This window comes from Podarcis filfolensis (assembly GCF_964270895.1).
Source record: "Podarcis filfolensis genome assembly, chromosome: 15".
Taxonomy (NCBI): domain Eukaryota; kingdom Metazoa; phylum Chordata; class Lepidosauria; order Squamata; family Lacertidae; genus Podarcis; species Podarcis filfolensis.
In genome coordinates this window covers 28931063-28950005 of record NC_139618.1, presented here as the reverse complement: position 1 = coordinate 28950005, position 18943 = coordinate 28931063, and the positions used below count along the sequence as shown (strand labels likewise).

Sequence of the window (18943 nt, the reverse complement as noted above, 5' to 3'; positions counted from 1 at the left end):
GCTTACGTGTTAGCGAGGTGCGTCGTGAAGACATAAACAAACTGCAACGGCTGCTTCCCACCACTGTTCCTGGTGTCCGACCTCAGGCCGGGGGTTGCTCCATGGGGCGTGCCGGACGCGTTGCTCTCGCTCAAGGCTGGCAGCGGATTGGGTCCCGGGCCCAGCTGCGAGGCCGCGGTCATTGCCGACTCCGCTACATTACAATCTGCAGTGGAAGGGGAGAGGAGGAGTTAGAAAGCCAAGTGCAGGAGCTGCTGGTCAGCTGTTGGGTCCAGCAGGAGAACCTCAGAACAGGGAGCTGAGAAGCCTGGACACAGAGTTCCAGGGAGTGAGTTCACACATGAACCAGCGTGGAGAGAAGGCTCAACCTCCTTCCCAGTTTATTTCAATCCCCAACTAGTATGTGATGATATTTTCTGGTCATACCTGCAAAAAGAACACGGCAAGAGAAGGTTCCCATCCCTCCCTGTCCCCCATGCATTTCACATTGTGCTGGTTCCAGCTATCACAGATCACTCTTTGCTGGGGGAGATGAGGGTGGGGAGGCTTCTCACTAAGGAAATGGCTAGAATGGCCAAAGGAAAGGAGATGGGAAGTCATGGCTGTGCGTGTGTCTGTTTCAAGGGGTGTCTGTTATTTACTTTGCTGCTTTTAATGACCAGATTATTGTTATTGTGTTGTTGCTGTTGTTTTTAAAAACCTATGTAACAATTCATATGTACAACAATCCAGTTAGTTGCTTTGCGCCTCTCCACCCAACCGGAAAAGTGAGACCAAAATTTTAGCATAAATAAAACAGCATATCGGTAATAAATGCGCTCCATAATAAGAAGAAACTGAACAGCCGCAAAGAACCCGAGGGGACGGATGCTGTGAAAAACCCTATATGTTTAAAGTCCATTTCCCCCACCCCACTCACAGTATCCTGCAAACTGTAGTTCACCCCTCAAAGAGCTATAATTCCTGGCACTCTGACCAAACTACAGCGTCCAATATTCTTGGGGCAGGGGTGTAGTTTAAATGTATGGTTTGCATGTGTGCTTCTGTGGGGCTGTTGCCTGCTATTTTGAAGGGCTGTGGGCAAAGGTTCTGGGGTGTCAATTCACTGCAGTTTCAGGGAGCAAAACACGCAAATCCCAGAGTAAGCGATGCTCAAAATGCTGCAAGTCAAGCAGCCCTTTGGGCTCATGCTAAGCCACTAGGGGCCAGTATTTCCCCATGCACACCTGGACATGCAAGACACACATGGGGGGACGAGGACGACTCACTGTGGGCGCTGCTGAGAGGCTTCTCCTCTTCCTCCTCGCTGTCTGGTCCAGAGCACCACTCGTCCCCACTGTAGGGCTGCTTCCTTTCCAGCACACAGCGCCGCTTGCTCCGGGGGGCCACTTCGCCTACAAGGAAGGAACGAGCCGTGAGCCTCCCGCTGCTCCTCTGGCCCAGAGGGGCAACTGCGCAGCGAGAGGGGAAAGCGGCAGGCAGGTAAGCAGGCAGGTGTTAGCGGCGGCAGCGGCATCCAGGGAATGGCCACGCCCCCTCTGCCGGTCCTGCCCCCACCCTCCGGCCTGGAAGAGAGGCAAGGCGGAGCCAAGTTGGGCAGAGGCAGGAGCCCTCAGCAGGGGGCAGCACTGCAGAGATGGCTCCAGCCTGCCGTTCTCCCTCCAGCCAACAGGCCCCTCACCTTTCAGCTCCTTGTCCAGTGAGGTAGTGGTGGCTTCCTGCCGCTGCTCTCCGGAGTCCACGGAGACACTCCGCTCTCGCTTCACTTTGCCCTTCAAGGCCCCAAAGACGGGCACAGGAGGCTGGCTGGTTTTCAGTCCAGAGTTGCCAGGAGTTTGCTGGCTGGCTTTGCCACCATGATTCCCTGCCCCCACGCCCTTCGTGCCCAGGTTGCAGGTGGGGCTTTGGCTCACATTATGGTGCTGGGGCTGGGCACTGCTGTTACCTGTCTTTCCATGATTGGTCAGTTTATTGTCAGGGTGCATTTGATTGGCTAAGGCTTCTGGCAGCGACACTGGAGGAAGCTCCAAGTCCCTGCTGCTTCTTCCTGTTGGGCAAAACACCTGTGCAAGGGGGCGGGGAAAAGAGAAAAGGAAGAAAAATGGCGGTCAGAGCTGGGGGTGGAGGAGCAAGAGCAACCACTGCTAGCCTCTGTCCAGAAGCAGACCAGGCTGCCACCTAAGTGCCCAGTCCAATTACCACAACAGTTCCTTCATGACCAAGGTTATACGGTACTGTGCTGCCACACAGTTAACACTCTCACAGTCACAACTCAGCCTGCAATAGCAGCCATCACCAAGCCATCTCCACAGGCAGCCCTAAATAGACTGCATTACAGTAGTCAAGTCTAGAGGTTACAAAGGCATGGGCCAGTCACCGTGGCCCAACTATCAGCTGGAGGTGGACATAGGCACTGCCAGTGACCAGGTGGAAGTCAAGGAGTACACCATAGTAAGAGACTGATCCTTCAAGGAGTGTGTAAGCCCATCCAGAAGAGACCAACCCTCCAGTTCCCAGACATGGGAACCACCAATCCACAGTACAGTGGTACCTAGGGTTACATACGCTTCAGGTTACATACGCTTCAGGTTACAGACTCCGCTAACCCAGAAATAGTACCTCGGGTTAAGAACTTTGCTTCAGGATGAGAACAGAAATCGTGCTCCGGCGGCGCAGCGGCAGCAGGAGGCCCCATTAGCTAAAGTGGTGCTTGCAGGTTAAGAACAGTTTCAGGTTAAGAACGGACCTCTGGAACGAATTAAGTACTTAACCTGAGGTACCACTGTACCTCTGCTTTGTTGGCATTTAGGTTTAGCTCATTGACCGTCATGCAGCCCATTCCTAACCCCAGGCGCTGGCAAAGAAGCACTTGCACAGCTTCACCCAGTTCCAGAGGAACAGAGCTAGATCTTTATGGAAAACTATGTGGATGTTTTGGAAGGGCCTGCATTGTTTTCCTATTGCTTCCAGGAGAGGCAGCAGGCTCCTTGGCCTACCATTTCTCTGTGATTCAGCAGCCGGTTGTTCCTCCCCTCCAACGTGCTGCCCTTGCCAGGGAGTCTGCCAGAGGCAGCCGTGGGAATGGACCTGCTCTCCCTCTCTCCAGGGTTGCCAACTCAGTGCCACCAGGCAAGCACACCGAGACACGACAGAGGAATGGAATAGCTTCCTTGGGACATACATGTATGGGCACCGTGCCAGGCCCACAGTTGAAGAACCCAGTGCACTCATTCCTACAGGTGAAGCAATGCCCGCTAGCTAGCTGAGGCCAGAGGGCACCCAGGCAGTCAACACTTCCATGCCTGAGAAAAGTTTAATTTGGGACAGCAGCATTGCCTGGCCAGCCCCTTGACCAGCGCCCATCTCTAACTCCCATCTGATGGTGGCAATCCCAGAGGCAGGGATGAAGATTAATTCTCTGCCTGCAATCCGGGAGGGAGGGAAGGAGGGGAGCCGCTGTCCCTTTAAGTGTCAGCCTGTCGCACTGGCTGGCTCAGTCTCTGGGGGCCTATTAATAGCAGCTGGAAAGATCACATCACTCCCGGGATATTTATACCCCTTTCGTTCCACACCAGGAGAGATTTATTTCCATACTGCCTAACCCAGGCCTGCCCAGCACAAGAGCCTGCCTGGCGGGGGGGTGGGGGTGGGCAGACACATGCAGAGTAGGGGGAGGAGAGAGGAGCTTGCCTGCTGCGAAGTCTGCCTTGGTGGGGAACAGGATGTGGCCAAAGGCCTGAGATGCCCCCAGGCAACACATGGGCTCTCACCTGGGGCAGACGCAGATAACACAGAGGGCGCACGCTCAGCGCTGCAAGTTGTGGAGGAGCAGGAAGAGTAACGCAAGGCTATGCACACATGCCACAGGGCCCTATAGCAGGAGGGCAACAGGTGGCATCTGTGCCCGGAGGCTTCCAGTTGTACCATGCACACACAGAATCACAGAATTGTAGAGTTGGAACGGACCCTGAGGTTCATCTATTCCCACACCCCCTGCAATGTAGGACTATGCAGCCATCCCACACAGGATCGAACCTGCAACCTTGGTGTTACGAGCACCATGTTCTAACCCAGCTTTCATGGCATATGCATGGTATGATCACCACCTCTTGGCCTGACCTGGTTAAACAAGAAGGGTCACAGGAAGCCGCCAATCCGGCCCCTCCCCACCCAGTCTATAAGGCTGCCCACAGCACAGCTCCCGCATTTGTGACACCCAAGTTGCCAGGGTTAACAGCCTGCCAGTGCAATCGCTCCCCCTCTCCCCCTAAGTTCAGCCTTCGGGTGGTAGGTCTTTCCATGGGGCAGTGCCCTTGCAGCCCTTCTTTTCAAAACCACCCCAGGTAGCCCATCCCAGAAAAACCCAGCCATGTACATTTGCTTCTCATTTCTCTGGGCAAAGGTCTTCCATATTCCTCTTGTGCTACTCACATTTACTGCATTTTATATTCCACCTTCCCCACGCCCACCCCAAACCAAGGAGGGGAAGGTGGTGCACGTGATTCTCTCGCTTCTTCATTTATCCAGTATATCTGAAGGAGCGTCTCCACCCCCATCGTTCTACCCGGACACTGAGGTCCAGCGCCCAGGGCCTTCTGGCGGTTCCCTCACTGCGAGAAGCCAAGTTACAGGGAACCAGGCAGAGGGCCTTCTCGGTAGTGGCACCCTCCCTGTGGAATGCCCTCCCATCAGATGTCAAGGAAATAAACAACTATTTGACTTTTAGAAGACATCTGAAGGCAGCCCTGTTTAGGGAAGCTTTTAATGTTTGAAGTATTACAGTATTTTAATATTTTGTTGGAAGCTGCCCAGAGTGGCTGGGGAAGCCCAGCCAGATGGGCGGGATATAAATTATTATTATTATTATTATTAAACCCCACAACAACCCTTTGAGGCAGCTGAAAGGCAGTGACTGGTCCAAAGTCACCCAGTGAGCTTCATGGCCAAGTGGGGATTTGAACCCTGGTCTCCCAAGTCCCAGTCTGACACTCTAACCACTACACCACACTGGCTCGCCATTTCTTCCCAGTCATTGGTAATGTTGTTCCTCCTATTTACTGTCATTGGACATCAATTGTTGGCTGGTTGTTGGGTGGGGAGGGAGCCAACGTTTAATGGCTTCTGTGGGGCAGTGAACTTTCCGAAGTTCTCCTCATGAACCTCAAAGGCAATGGGCTCCACTCAGTCTCCTCAGAGGCAGATCTGCTAGCTTGGAATGGCTGGGACTGCTGCTTCTTAGATCTGAGCAGGTGGGGACAGGTTGAGGCTATGGGTGTCGACAGGCACTCTAGACATGTTCAGAGGTACTTGAAAACACTATTGCACATATTTCAGGACTTCATAGTAGTACAGTGGTACCTCGGGTTAAGTACTTAATTCATTCCGGAGGTCCGTTCTTAACCTGAAACTGTTCTTAACCTGAAGCACCACTTTAGCTAATGGGGCTCCTGCTGCCGCCGCGCTGCCGGAGCACGATTTCTGTTCTCATCCTGAAGCAAAGTTCTTAACCTGAAGCACTATTTCTGGGTTAGTGGAGTCTGTAACCTGAAACGTATGTAACCTGAGGTACCACTGTATTGAAAATTGCTTAGAGGGCCGGTCCTGATATATACTGGGGAAAATTAAGGCCTGGATTAAAGAACAGATTCCTCAGCTACTGTACAGTACAAGATAAACAATGGTCCTTGTTTCTCAATTTGACCCTTTTACATGGTTTTTTAGTATTTTATGCATTGCGACTTGCCGTTATTTTTTTATTGATTATAGTTTAGTAATTCTTTATTGCATTTGTTAAGCGTAAACTGTTTATAATATTATTTTTTTGGGTTCTTTTTGTATTGGATCAGATTGTTATTAGGTGTTATTATCTTTGCTGCCTATGTTGTTGTTTCTTTAGCTTGCAAACCGCCTTGTAGTATAGTAAAAACAAGAAAGGGGTATGCAAATAAAAAGTGAAATGAAAAATGAAATGAAATTGCTTTTGCAAGCCCCTCCCCTCCCAATCTTTGCCTCAGGCTGAAGAACTTCAGTTGAAGATGGATCCTGAAGGAGGCATCTTGTTGGGCTGCTGGAAGACAAATGGGGGAGCTGGTGGGAGTGTAGCCCTTGTGTAACTGGTGAACGGGGAAGGAGTAAACGATGCTCGAGCTGCAGCTCAATAACATAGCTGAGCACCTGCCCAGACACTGATCATAAAAGCGTTTGCAGGACCCAGAAAGGAAAGGTGCATTGCACAAATAAATCAGGGTGGGTTTGATTTAAATCAAATTGATTTAAATCACGATTTAAACCGCTAGTCAGTAAGACTTGATTTAAATCATATTTTTTTTACAGAAATGACTCATTCTTGCTGGTATAACCTTAATATTTACAACCAGATGAAGGTTTCATTTTTGGAATAATCAATTTGCAGAGTACATTTTACAGTTATATCAAAAATTACTGATTTGGTTATGCTTTTAGAAATACATAGACAGATAATTATGACATTATAGTGGGGTTAAATAAGTTAACTGTTTATATTTGGACAACTTTTCTGCTGTACTTTATTGGAAGGAAAAAAACCAATCATTTCCTTAATAACAATTTAAACAATTTATTTTAAAACAATAACATTACAGCATATGTATCCATGTTTGTTAAATGATGTGGTTAATTTTTTTTAAAAAAAAACAACACCTCAGACTGAGTTTTAGCACACATAACAAACTTAAAACAAATCCTTATCTCCTAATGAATAGCCTTTGGACTATAATGTAACTTAAATAGAAAACGATCTTTAGAAAGATTTCCCCCCCAAAAGCGTTTTATTTGAAAAATCCGATTTAAATAAAATAAAATCTGATTTAAATAAATAAAAAACTGGGTTTTTAATAAAAAAAATCATTGATTTTTATCCACCCTGAAATAAATACACCTTTAAGTACTGGACATCAGCAGTTTGGCCCCACATGTATTGGAGCAATGGCAACCAGTTGCTCAGCACCCAGAACTCTTGTGCAACTTCCAAGGCCAGCCTGATTCTCAGCACCCTGCAACCAACCACACACTGAGCACTGGCTGGCCAAGCCAGCGTGCATGGCAGAGCCTGCTTCCGCATGTGTCCACATGCCTGTATCCACCCCTGCCCACGCAGCAGTATTGAGCACTTGCCAGGTCGCTATGAAAAGGATAAGGAGGAAACACACAGAGAGCACTCCCCTGCCCAGGCACAACCACTCTGGGGGACTGGCTGAAGGCAGAGGAAGAAGCAAGCCCAGCACACTCCACAAAAGGGGAAACATGCAAATCTCAACTTACTGAGGCAGACACTCCCTCCGTGCAAAGCCACATGTCCCAAAGACACGGCTACAGTCTACTACCCACAATGGCCTCCAGGGAGTGACACAGGATCCTGCCCTGACATGTTCTAATATAAGCCAAGGAGTCTCAGCCGCCTGCAAAGGCACCTGGCTCCTTCCAGCAGCCATGCTTGCTCCAGCTATGGCACTCAGCATCCTGCTGCAGGGAGAGTAGGCCCACTGGGTAAAAAGGACCCCTGACCATTAGGTCCAGTCGTGGCCGACTCTGGGGTTGCGGCGCTCATCTTGCTTTACTGGCTGAGGGAGCCGGCGTACAGCTTCCGGGTCACGTGGCCAGCATGACTAAGCCACTTCTGACGAACCAGAGCAGCACACAGAAACACCGTTTACCTTCCTGCCGGAGTGGTACCTATTTATCTACTTGCACTTTGACGTGCTTTCGAACTGCTAGGTTGGCAGGAGCAGGGACCGAGCAACGGGAGCTCACCCCGTTGCGGGGATTCGAACCGCCGACCTTCTGATCGGCAAGCCCTAGGTTCTGTGCTTTAACTGCCTCTGAACAGGGAGGTTTCACATAGTAATAGCCCCGGAAATACCTTTCTCCTCCTTCCTGAACATGTCTATTCCCCTTCTTAGACCACCTAGGCCAGAGACCATTTCCACGTGGCGATGCGTTTATTAACTGGGCGTGTCATGGAAAGAGGTTATTTCATTTGTCTATCCCAGATCTCCTGCTGGTCCCTTTTCACTGGATGACCCAGTATATCGCAAGAGAGGGAGAAAAAAACCTATGTGCTTTCCTTAACACCCCCAACAGCCCAATGTTTTAAAACCCTTGCTTCCTGTTCCAAGAAGAACACGGACACCTCCTTGCATTGCAAACTCTGAATCTGTTTCCCCAGGACTAAGAGTGGCCTCTGGGAGGCCCCCCCCCCCCACTGCAGAATGCATCTCTCTTGCCAGAAGTCCACAGGATGTTCATTGCTTCCATATTGCTGCTCCACCAGATTTAGCCAGCTTGCCTCAACTCCACATATTTTGTGTCCTTCATAACAAGGTACTTAAAAATACCAAAACATTTTGAGACACCACAAGAAAGGTATTTCGTTAAAAAGAGAAGAGGCAGTCTTTTAACACTGTGTTTAAATGGGATCTTTTCTCTTTTTTAAAAAAAGTATAGGCTGGATGATAAAGCTATCGACGGCTACTAGCCGAAATGGCAATGTTCTTCCTCCACAGTTTGGAGCATGAGTAGGCAAACTAAGGCCCGTGGGCTGGATCTGGCCCAATTGTCATCTAAATCCAGCCTGCGGACCATCCGGGAATCAGCGTGTTTTTACATGAGTAGAATGTGTGCTTTTATTTAAAATGCATCTCTGGGTTATTTGTGGGGCCTGCCTGGTGTTTTTACATGAGTAGAATGTGTGCTTTTATTTAAAATGCATCTCTGGGTTATTTGTGGGGCATAGGAATTTGTTTGTCCCCCCCCCCAAAAAAATATAGTCCACCATCCGTCCCCAAGGTCTGAGGCACAGTGGACCGGCCCTCTGCTGAAAAAGTTTGCTGACCCCTGGTTTGGAGGCAGCAATTGCTTCTGAATGCCAGTTGCTGGAAACCACAGGAGAGCGGGCATCTCTTGTGCTCGGGTCCTGCTTATGTACCTGGCTAGCTGCCGTGACAAGATGATGCTAGACTAGATGGGCTTGTTTTAAGTTCTTATGCAGATTTTGTTGTTTGCTTTCACCTGCTGTTTTAATGGATGGCATTACTGGGTTTTGCTATCTTGTTCAAAAACTCTTCTCTCCTGACCTCATATCTACTGACTATAACAGTTAGTGTCTCACATTGAATATAAGTAATTTGAAGAAAGGACTCTTAAGAATTGAAAACAGAGATGTTGTATGTACTTTTCTCACCCTTTAAAAATAAAATAAAAATAAAACTTTTTTTTAAAATGGGGTATGTTTTTGCCACTAGCCACCCTGAAACTTTGATAAGGAAAAGCATAAACATAAAAAACATAAATCCTGTAAAAAAAGAGAAGCAAAAGGATTGCAACTGCCAGGGTATTTCCTCCCCAATATAGAATCACAGAATTGTAGAGTTCGAAGGGACCACTATCTGCAATGCAGAAAACTTTTGCCCAAACTGGGGCACGAACCCACAACCCTGAGATGAAGAGTACCAGGCTCTGCTGACTCAGCTATCCTTGACATAATTCCTTGTTTACTTTAACGCCTGGATAGCTCAGTTGGTTAGAGCGTGGGTGTTGATAACGCCAAGGTTGCAGGTTCCATCCCCATAAGGGACAGCTGCATATTCCTGCATTGCAAAGGAGCGGGGTTGGACTGGATGATCCTCAGGGTCCCTTCCAACTCTACGATTCTATGAATACAGGTCCAATTTAAGTACATTAATTTCAGTGTGTCTGTTCTGCATAAAGCATCACTGGATACTACTCCTTGTTATCGTTTCCTTGTTATAACTTGCATTGCTTGTTCAAAGGACAGAACAGAGGGCAAGGCCAGTACAAGGACCTTATTGCACAGGCCCAGGATGAAGCATCTGTGAGCCACACAAAGGAGCCCTCCCCCCCCCTTGCACACCCACCCACCCTGGCTGCCCATTCCAGGATACTCATTGGCAGCCTCTCTTTCCCACCAGGAAGGAAGGCCAGGCTGCAATCACACACAGGCAGCCCTTTCGTTTCTCAGCGCACGTTTCTTCAGGTTAGTGGGTGGAGATTCTTTCCCTCTGCAGAGGGACAACTTGAGCAGGTGAAGCTGATGGCCTGGCCATTGGAGCAGTACCCCCCCCCAAAAAAAGAAATGCTGGCTGGCTTTCTAACAAGAGCCTAGCAGATCAGCTTGCTCTGCTTGCCATCCCTCTCCGCACCACAAGTGGCCCGTGATGCCCAGACGGAAAGAGTCTCATTGCCTGCCTATTCTCCTGTGGGAGTTTATTTTCTTCTTTCTTTGGGGGTTAAATGACAAGACCCCAATAAGGGCAGTATCACATCCCTTGTCTAAAAGGTAAAGGTAAAGGGACCCCTGACCATTAGGTCCAGTCATGGCCGACTCTGGGGTTGCGGCGCTCATCTCGCTTTATTGGCCGAGGGAGCCAGCGTACAGCTTCCGGGTCATGTGGGCAGCATGACTAAGCCGCTTCTGGCGAACCAGAGCAGCGCACGGAAACGCCGTTTACCTTCCCGCCGGAGCGGTACCTATTTATCTACTTGCACTTTGACGTGCTTTCGAAATGCTAGGTGGGCAGGAGCAGGGACCGAGCAACGGGAGCTCACCCCGTCGCGGGGATTCGAATCGCTGACCTTCTGATCGGCAAGTCCTAGGCTCTGTGGTTTAACCCACAGTGCCACCCGCGTCCCATCAACTCTGACCACTGGGGCTAAGCGGGCTAGGAATGACAGGAGTTGTAGTACAACACCTGCTGACCCAAACTGGAAGAACACTGGCAGCTCCCTACATCTTTTGGCATGAGAACTTTTAGACAATGGTTGGTGTTTCAATAAGGAAGAGAACATAAGAATCCTCTCTGCTGCCCTACAGTCCTTGCACCTCCTAGTGATGGGCAAGGACCAGTGACAATATTTAATCTCCTCCCACTCAAACTGATTCCAAATTCTGTGGCTTCCTCGGGTAGTGCCTGCAAGCAAGCTTTAAAACCGTTTCCCCCCCTATATTTCATAACATCATTCAGATTTGCTTTATTTATTTCGAGGGCAGGGGTAAGAACTGAGATGCTCAGAAGTCTTTGAACCCTCCCTATACAAGCAAACTGTTTACAGGTCAGCTGATGCAACAGCTTCTACGCCACTTCTTCCCTCGCAAGAGAAATATTTTGAAAACAGAGGAATTTACAAAAAAAGCAAACTTAGGCCACTGTACTTTGCAACAGTCTCCCCCCCCCTTCCCTGAGGCTTCAAGATGTGCAAAGTAATAATATTTACTGCATTTGTATTCTGCCTTTCCTCTGCAGGGCTCTAAATGAGGTACGTGGTTCGGTTGTTGTTGTTGTTCTCACAACAACCCTGTAAGGTAGGCAAGCCTAAAAGAGCATGTCTGCCCGAGATCAGCCTGTCAGCTTCATACCTGAATGAGCATTTGAACCTAAGGCTCTCCTTTTCTAGTCACAACACCCCACTGGCTTTGCAAGGGCCCAAACAGATAGACCCACAGAGTTTTCCCCTCACCTAAGAAAGCATTATTCTAAACCTGCCAGCACAACCAGTGATGCACTGGGTCAATATGGCTCAGCAGCAAGCTACTGCCAGGCCTCAAACAAATGGCTGGCAGCAGGAGCCAGCAGGCATCAGGCAGGAGATGCTGGAAAGCACTTTCTGACCAGTGTCTGCAACAGGCAGAGGGGTACTCTCATGTCCATTTCCAGTGCCAATATATGGCTGCAGAGAACATGCCTACCAGGGTGGATTTGATTTAAATCAATTTAAATCACTAGTCAGTAAGACTTGATTTAAATCATTTTTTTACTGAAAGACTGATTCTTGCTGGTATAATATTTACAACCAGATGAAGGTTTCATTTTTGGAATAATCAATTTTCAGAGTAGTTTTTACAGCTATATCAGAAATTACTGATTTGGTTACGCTACTGGAAATACATAGACAGATAATTATGAAATTATTGTGTGGTTTAATAAGTTTATATTTGGACAACTTTTCTGCTGTACTTTATTGGAAGGGGGGAAACAATCATTTCCTTAATAACAATTTAAACAATTTATTTAACTAAAACAATAACCTTACAGCACATGTATCCGTGTTTGTTAACTGATGTGGTTAAACAAAAAAAAAAAAAACTTAGACTGAGTTTTAGCACACATGAAAAACTTAAAACAAATCCTTATTTCATGACGAATAGCCTTTGGACTATAATGTAACTTAAATAGAAAGCTATCTTTAGAAAGATTTCCCCACAAAATCATTTTATTTTTAAAGTCCGGTTTAAATTTGAAAAAATCCGATTTAAATTTGAAAAATCCGATTTTTTTATTTAAAAAATCATTTTTATCCACCCCGATGCTTACTCCTGAGCAAGACATGGCACCCAGGATGACCCAAATCCATCACAGGCTCTGGAAAGGCAGCACCATGCAGCTCCCCCCCTGCCCCCCCATCAGAATTATATTGAGCCAGAGGAGAGGAGATGGAGGTGGGAACTGCGAAATGGATAGACTTCGTTTTGGGGGGCCTCAACCCACCTGCAAGGGAGGCTTCTTGCTTACTTGAAAGCTAAAGGCCAGAACTGCCTCTCTTTAGCTTTTTTTGGGGGGGGGGGGTTTGTTCTGAGCAGAGGAAGGGTGGGTGGGAGCTGCTTTGCTCTTCTGCCTTTGGGTATTTTCCCTGTTGAAATTGCATACCCCCACTGCAAGATGCTTGCACCCAGAAGGAGAAAGAGACACATTTCTATTTCAACCAGAATTTCCCAAAGCCAGTCACACTGGTCCTTACTGAGAAGAAGAGTGTTTCTACACAAAGTGGCTAGGAAACCCCTGTGCTTTTTAGTGGGTAAAAGGTACAGGGACCCCTGACCGTTAGGTCCAGTCGCGGACGACTCTGGGGTTGTGGCGCTCATCTTGCTTTACAGGCCAAGGGAGCTGGCGTACAGCTTCCGGGTCATGTGGCCAGCATGACTAAGCTGCTTCTGGCGAACCAGATCAGCGCACGGAAATGCCGTTTACCTTCCTGCCAGAGTGGTACCTATTTATCTACTTGCACTTCATGCTTTTCTGAACTGCTAGGTTGGCAGGAGCTGGGACCGAGCAACGGGAGCTCACCCCGTCGCGGGGATTCGAACCGCGGACCTTCTGATCAGCAAGCCCTAGGCTCAGTGGTTTAACCCACAGCATTTGACAAGCGCTACAGAGATCAAGTAGCCAAGCATTCCAGGTTGGAGCACTTGATCCTGAAGTATCAGCAGCTATGCCTGCCAGACCCCAGGGGCACCAAGAGGGACCCGTCCCATATAGTAATCAAACGGTAACAATACAAGACCTATGGTGGAATAATTGGTCTCTGAGAGTAAGATGGTTTCCCTCCTTCATTTTATTTTTTTAATGTGAGAAAGGAAAGGAAGGGGGAAAAGCAAAACAGCCACACAGTCCATGCTGCATAGAGGGCCACGGAGTTTTTAAGCAGGTACGGTAATGGCAGGCTTCAACATTCTGCATTAAATTTAGATTTCACCTTGAACCTGTTTATTTTTAAAACCACCGCTATGACACAGTTGAAGCGTAAAGTTTTGTTTTTAATTTAATCATTTATTCCCACCACACAGACACAAGCACACACTTATGGGGGGGGGCAGTGAGTGAAGGAAAAGGTCTGGTAGGCAGCCTGGCACTTTGTTCCTGGGACCCTATTGGGGGAAGTTCCTTTTGTGCGGCCCCTCCAGAACAAACTCACCATCACACACACACACAGCCCAAGCAGCTCACACTTCAATTTCGGTCTGAATGGTCGTTATTGTCCGCTGCTCCAACAGAGAGATGGTAACACACTGCTGTAGCCGCTGCTGCGTTTTGGGAGTCTTTACACATGCTAATCAGGTGAAAACTCCGCCTGGAGAGAATTAATATTTAGCAGAGTTCCCGCAGTTTGCTCATACAAGGATCATATTGTTGATGCTTCCACACCACAGTCCAAGAGAATTCTCCCAAGTTTTAAGGAATGAGGCTGGTCTGTTTTAAGAAACTGTCTCTGGTTCCTCGTGCAAACTTCCCTGAAGCCAGGGCTATCAAGGCTTCTAGAGTCCTGGGTGCCAGCATCCCACCCACCCCCCACCCCTCTGAGGAGTCATCCGGGTGCCAAGGATTTTTTTCCTCACTCCTGCCAGCAACATTTCCTAACACACACTTCTCAACTGAAAGTCTTGTGCAATAAGGGGCAGGTCCTCCTTGTTTACTTGAGTGTGTGGAGCTGCTCTGGGCCAATAGCTTTTGAACCCATAACAAAAGGAGCTGGGGAGAGTTAAGAGCACCCCCACAATTGCCCAGGCACTAGGCTAGCAATAGACAACAAAACTCTTTGTAAGGTGCAGAAAAAATTGTGGAGTTCAGACCCAGAACAGCACAGAGCCAGCCAGAGAGGTGACCCACACTTGCTATTCTGCTCCAACAGACCCAGAGTGGTAGGGCTGGGGGATATACTGATATATCGTTCAAAATTGGTCTGAAGTCCATATCATGATATTGGTTTCATTTTTGACCTGACAATATATCACGAGTTATTATATGTGTGTGCGCACTATGCAAAAATCACAATGCAGGAAAAACCACGAAGCCAGCCAATGCCTCTGCATAGCTCCATCCTTATTTCAGGCAGTGTAATATATTGGTATATTGCAACGTTTAGCCGGTGATATATCATGATGCTGAAAACCAGGTATCGCCCAGCCCTATTCTGTGGCACCTTAAAGCCCAACAGACATACTGTGGCATAAGCTTTTTTGTGCTCACTTGATCATTGGATGAAGTGGGTTTTAATCTACAAAGGCCTGTGCCATAACAAATCTGTTAGGCTTTCAAGATGCTATAAGGCTTGGTGATGCTGTTTTTAAACAAAGAGGGAGCCCCCCCCCCGGCAGTGCCTTGCCTAAGGAAGCAAGTGCCCGCTGGCACTACACAGGCATTGGCACTGAATGCAGAACAGCCAAGGAGCAGAGAGGTCTTCCTCGCTGGGGACCTAGCACCAGCCAGCAAGGGCTGGCCAAAGAGGTCCCTTCCTGCAAGACCCGCTGGGGGCCGGCAGGATGCTCAGGGCTTTCAGAGAGAGTGAAGTCCCTCTGGCTGGAGCTGGCTGCTCTTTCCACCCGGTGCCGAAATACCAAATGCTGCTGCCACCCAGCTGGCTCTCCCCATGGAGGAATCCAACCAGCTCACACTTGTTCCAGCCCCAAGAGGGGAACGGAGGCAGCAAGAGCTTTGTTGTGCATACACGAAACTGTCGCTAAGTGAAGAAAGAAAGAAAAAATCCAGGCGGGAGGGAAAAGGGGGAGAAACCACAGTTTGATTTCTGGTGGCCAGCCAGCTCACTGACTCAGCCAGCTTGGTTGCCTGCCATGCACAGTTAAAAACAAAACACTTTCTGCAGCCGGGAACCGGTGGGGGTAAGCAGTGGGGCTTGGGGGCGGGCAGAGCAAGGAGCGGATCCTGCATCAGCCATGGGCAGGAGAACACTGCAGGGGGGAACTGAGTGCTAAACTGTGGCTTGCGGCATCCCTTCCCAGGGCACTCCTAGTTTCCCTGAGCGCAAAAAGGAGACGATTTTCTATTAATGACACCAGGAAAGGTTCCCTGGCTCCAGAAGGCATTTACACAGGGCTGCTGCTGCTGCTGGGGGCCAGGAGCTGCCTGCTTCATAGCAGGTACCCCCTGGTGGCACCGGCTTAATGGCAGAGCATCAACTCTGCATACATAAGGGCCAGGTTCAATCCCCAGGTAGAACTGGGGAAAACTCCTGCCTGAAAATTAGGGGGAGCAGCTGCCAGTCAGTGCAGCGAAGACAATGCCAAGCTAGGTGGACCGAGAGCTTGGACAGCTTCTTGGGTTTCTCCAAAGCTTCCCCCACAGAGTTCTATCCGGGACAGGTTATTTCATTTGTGATGCACTAGCCCCTTAGAGCAAGAAATCCCGGTGATTAAGCAGTATATAAATAGCTCAAATAAAACAAACAAGCCCTCGGTTGCAGAATGTCAACCCAGGATAAAATATGTGGCTCTTGCAAAGCAGCTTCAGCCCTGCAATGGGGAAGGACTGGCTGTGTGCCATGCAAATGTAACCCTGAGCAGAGCAGGACACACCAAAATGTGTGAGACCCCACGCATGGGACAGCTCTCTACTAAGTGTAGTGGTGACTGCCTGCCTGCTCCACAGGACTGTTGTGGCACTGCCCAGTGCCACCTCACCCCTAGCCCGGAGCCCATGCTCGAGCCCAGCAGAGGAAGGAGGAGCCCGAGGCAAGGAAGCCTGCTCTGGAGCAAGAAAATGGCTGCTTTGTGGCAGGCGTCTCTTGCAGGCAGGAGCCTGAAGGTCTGGGAGCAATTTCTGCCTCCCACGTGCTGGGCTGAGTTTGTACTGAGGGTCTAAGGTCAGTGCTTTTCCAAAGCACTCTGGGAAAGACGCCAACTGGAGCAAACTGCTAACACCCCCTCCTACCGCACTGAGCAAGCTGTGGCTTTCTTAACCCATTGCAGGAAGCAGCCAACAAGCTCTGCTCAGTCCCAGCAGGGACAATTGGCCTTCCAGGGTGGAGGGAGGGGGGGAGAGAGAGAGAATCCTGAAGACATGCAACAGAAGCAGCAGATGGCAGAGGTGGGCAGCAGGCTGCAGATTCACCCACCTGCAGACAGTCGCCTACCAAAAAGCAAGCAGCACTCAAAACCTGCACTTTGGGGCACATCAGACCGTATCTAAAGCTGACTCCTTATTGGCCCAGACTTAAGCCTGGGCACATGCGGGTTTTCCATGGGTAGGATGCTTCAGCCCCCAGCAGCAGAGGGAGAGAGGGAGGGAGGGAGGGAGGGAGGGAGGGAGGGAGGGAGGGAAGGAAGGAAGGAAGGAAGGAAGGAAGGAAGGAAGGAAGGAAGGAAGGAAGGAAGGAATGGAGGGAGGGAGGGAGGGAGGGAGGGAGGGAGGGAGGCAGCCCAATGAGAATAGAATATTGCTCCTTCCTCAGAAAATGTTGTGTGCATGCACACAGCATGCTTCCAGGGTTATTAGTCCATCTCTGCACTTCTCCAACTTATATTCTCTTCCCTTCTCCACCCCCCAAAGTAGAATATCCCAGCTCTGACTGGAGCAGCGTGTAAGGTCACTCGAGGGCAGCATGGCGGATGTTATCACGGTGGACAGCTGTACCACTTACTGAACTGCAACCAGCAACACATTCTCAAGGCAATCCAGAGTTCCCCTGACGTTGCTGATTGCATCAGCCCCACTTCCAGCGGAGACGGAAGCAGAGAAAGATGAGACTTCAGTGGCAGGCCCAATCCTTTACATGCTGAGCAGCATTAGAGGCAGGAACACAAACACGGAAGCAGAAGCGGGCTGGTGTGGCAAAGGAGCCCCCCGTGCAACGCAGACAGGGCAAAAGAAATGCATGTGGGCTCCAGCAGAGGGCAAAGATAGCGCCCACAATATACGCAGGAAGTCTACCCTCCTGCACTTGTGATGATGCTCTCTGTCCCCATCATCAGTGCCCCACACAGCTGTGAAGCAAGGGCAGTGACAATTCCCCACCCCACATGCCCAGGAGGTCCTTAGCCAAGTGCTCTCTAGTTCCCAGGGAACTCTAAGGCCCCAGGCTAAGGCAGCACACTGCCCACTACTGTCAGGAGCCGGAGTCAGGTGAAGGTCAGCAATAACAAAACACTGGTGTCAGTGAAGTTAACTCTTTATTCAAAGAAACCAAAACAGTGCAGGCCTACTGATCCCAGCAACTCTTCCCGGTAGGCCTTGCCCCAATGAGACAGTTGCAAGGACTGAAGGTCTTTCCACAGATGCCTAAGTCCCCTCCCCTCCAGGGTTTCCCCCAAACAACCAGAGACTGTGCCTGCACACAACCAGACTCTCCTCTGCCCTCTTCATCTCTCTGCATGTTCTGGGAGAGTGAGGAGAGCTGGTTGCAGCAGCAGGGGGAGATTCCCTGGATTCTCTAGCAGCCTACCTCATCTCTGTCTACTGGCCCCTGCCCTCCACTCCAGCCTCTGAATCAGGCCTACTCTGTGTCCCAGCCTCTCCCTGCTTACTGAATCCTGTTACCTCTTCAGCTTCCTCCTCCTTCCAGTCTTCTCCCTCTTCTCCCTCTGACCACTCATTGTCTTCTCACCACCAATGCCCTGGGTCTGAGCCTTTTCCCCTTTGGGGATTGCCCAGCTGGGGCTTGCCACTACTTCTCTGCATCCAGCCAGTCCATGACAACTACCTGCTCCACCTCCTGAAAATGCCACACTCCTTCCAGCCTGCCCCAGATCCCACTAGGTAATGTTGGCCTGCTCCCCTTGCCCATATCTCATGGCATGCAATCAGCTTCCTTCTATCCAGAAAGTCATGTAAAGGCTTCCATCCTGTCCAGCCATCCCATGAAACACAATAATTTTCAGTGAGGAGATGCAGAGCACTAATACCAGGGGTGCCAGCAGGGTCAGGGCTCTCTGTGCTGAAGAATTAGCGGAAGGGGCCCCAAATGCAGTCGCAGGGCAGGCTAACCACATTGGCAGTAAGTGAAGTAATACACGTCATCATCTAAAGCAGGGGAAGGGCAGTGTTCGAAATTAGCCAGGCGCATTTTGCACCTGGTTTTCGACCACTTGTAGCCAAGTGAAGATGCCTGGGCACCAGGATAGCACCTGCTATCTCCACCATCTTGAAATGAATACCTGGGGATCACTGGATCTAAACTGTTTTCACACACTAATACCCCATCCTGTAGAATTCTGTCAGTTATATTTTGTCTGCACCATCAGAATTAATTTCAAGAACTAAAATGCTTTTTCTATGCAGCTTGAGCACGAGCAGTCAACATTGTAAAAGGTCAATTATATGTGTGGGCTGTCCTTGGATCAAGCGACTTTTCTTCTTTAAGTTCCCCAAGTTCTTAACTAGCT

The 18943-nt window shown here is 49.4% G+C and overlaps 1 protein-coding gene across 3 annotated transcripts in view; it reads right to left on the bottom strand.

Annotated features, from left to right (window-relative positions):
- The window catches only part of BCL9L (BCL9 like), a 40566-nt gene that overhangs the window by 10490 nt on the left and 11133 nt on the right, over window positions 1–18943 (bottom strand). For 2 of the 3 annotated variants that reach the window (XM_083588309.1, XM_083588310.1), the window contains exons 2-4: window positions 1682–2063; window positions 1269–1394; window positions 7–205 (exon numbers count right to left, since the gene is read on the bottom strand). In XM_083588309.1, the coding sequence (XP_083444435.1) occupies window positions 7–205; window positions 1269–1394; window positions 1682–1985 (629 nt within the window). In that variant the 5' untranslated portion in view covers window positions 1986–2063. The remainder of the gene's footprint in view (window positions 1–6; window positions 206–1268; window positions 1395–1681; window positions 2064–18943) is intronic. The other variant, XM_083588311.1, reaches the window with a different exon arrangement.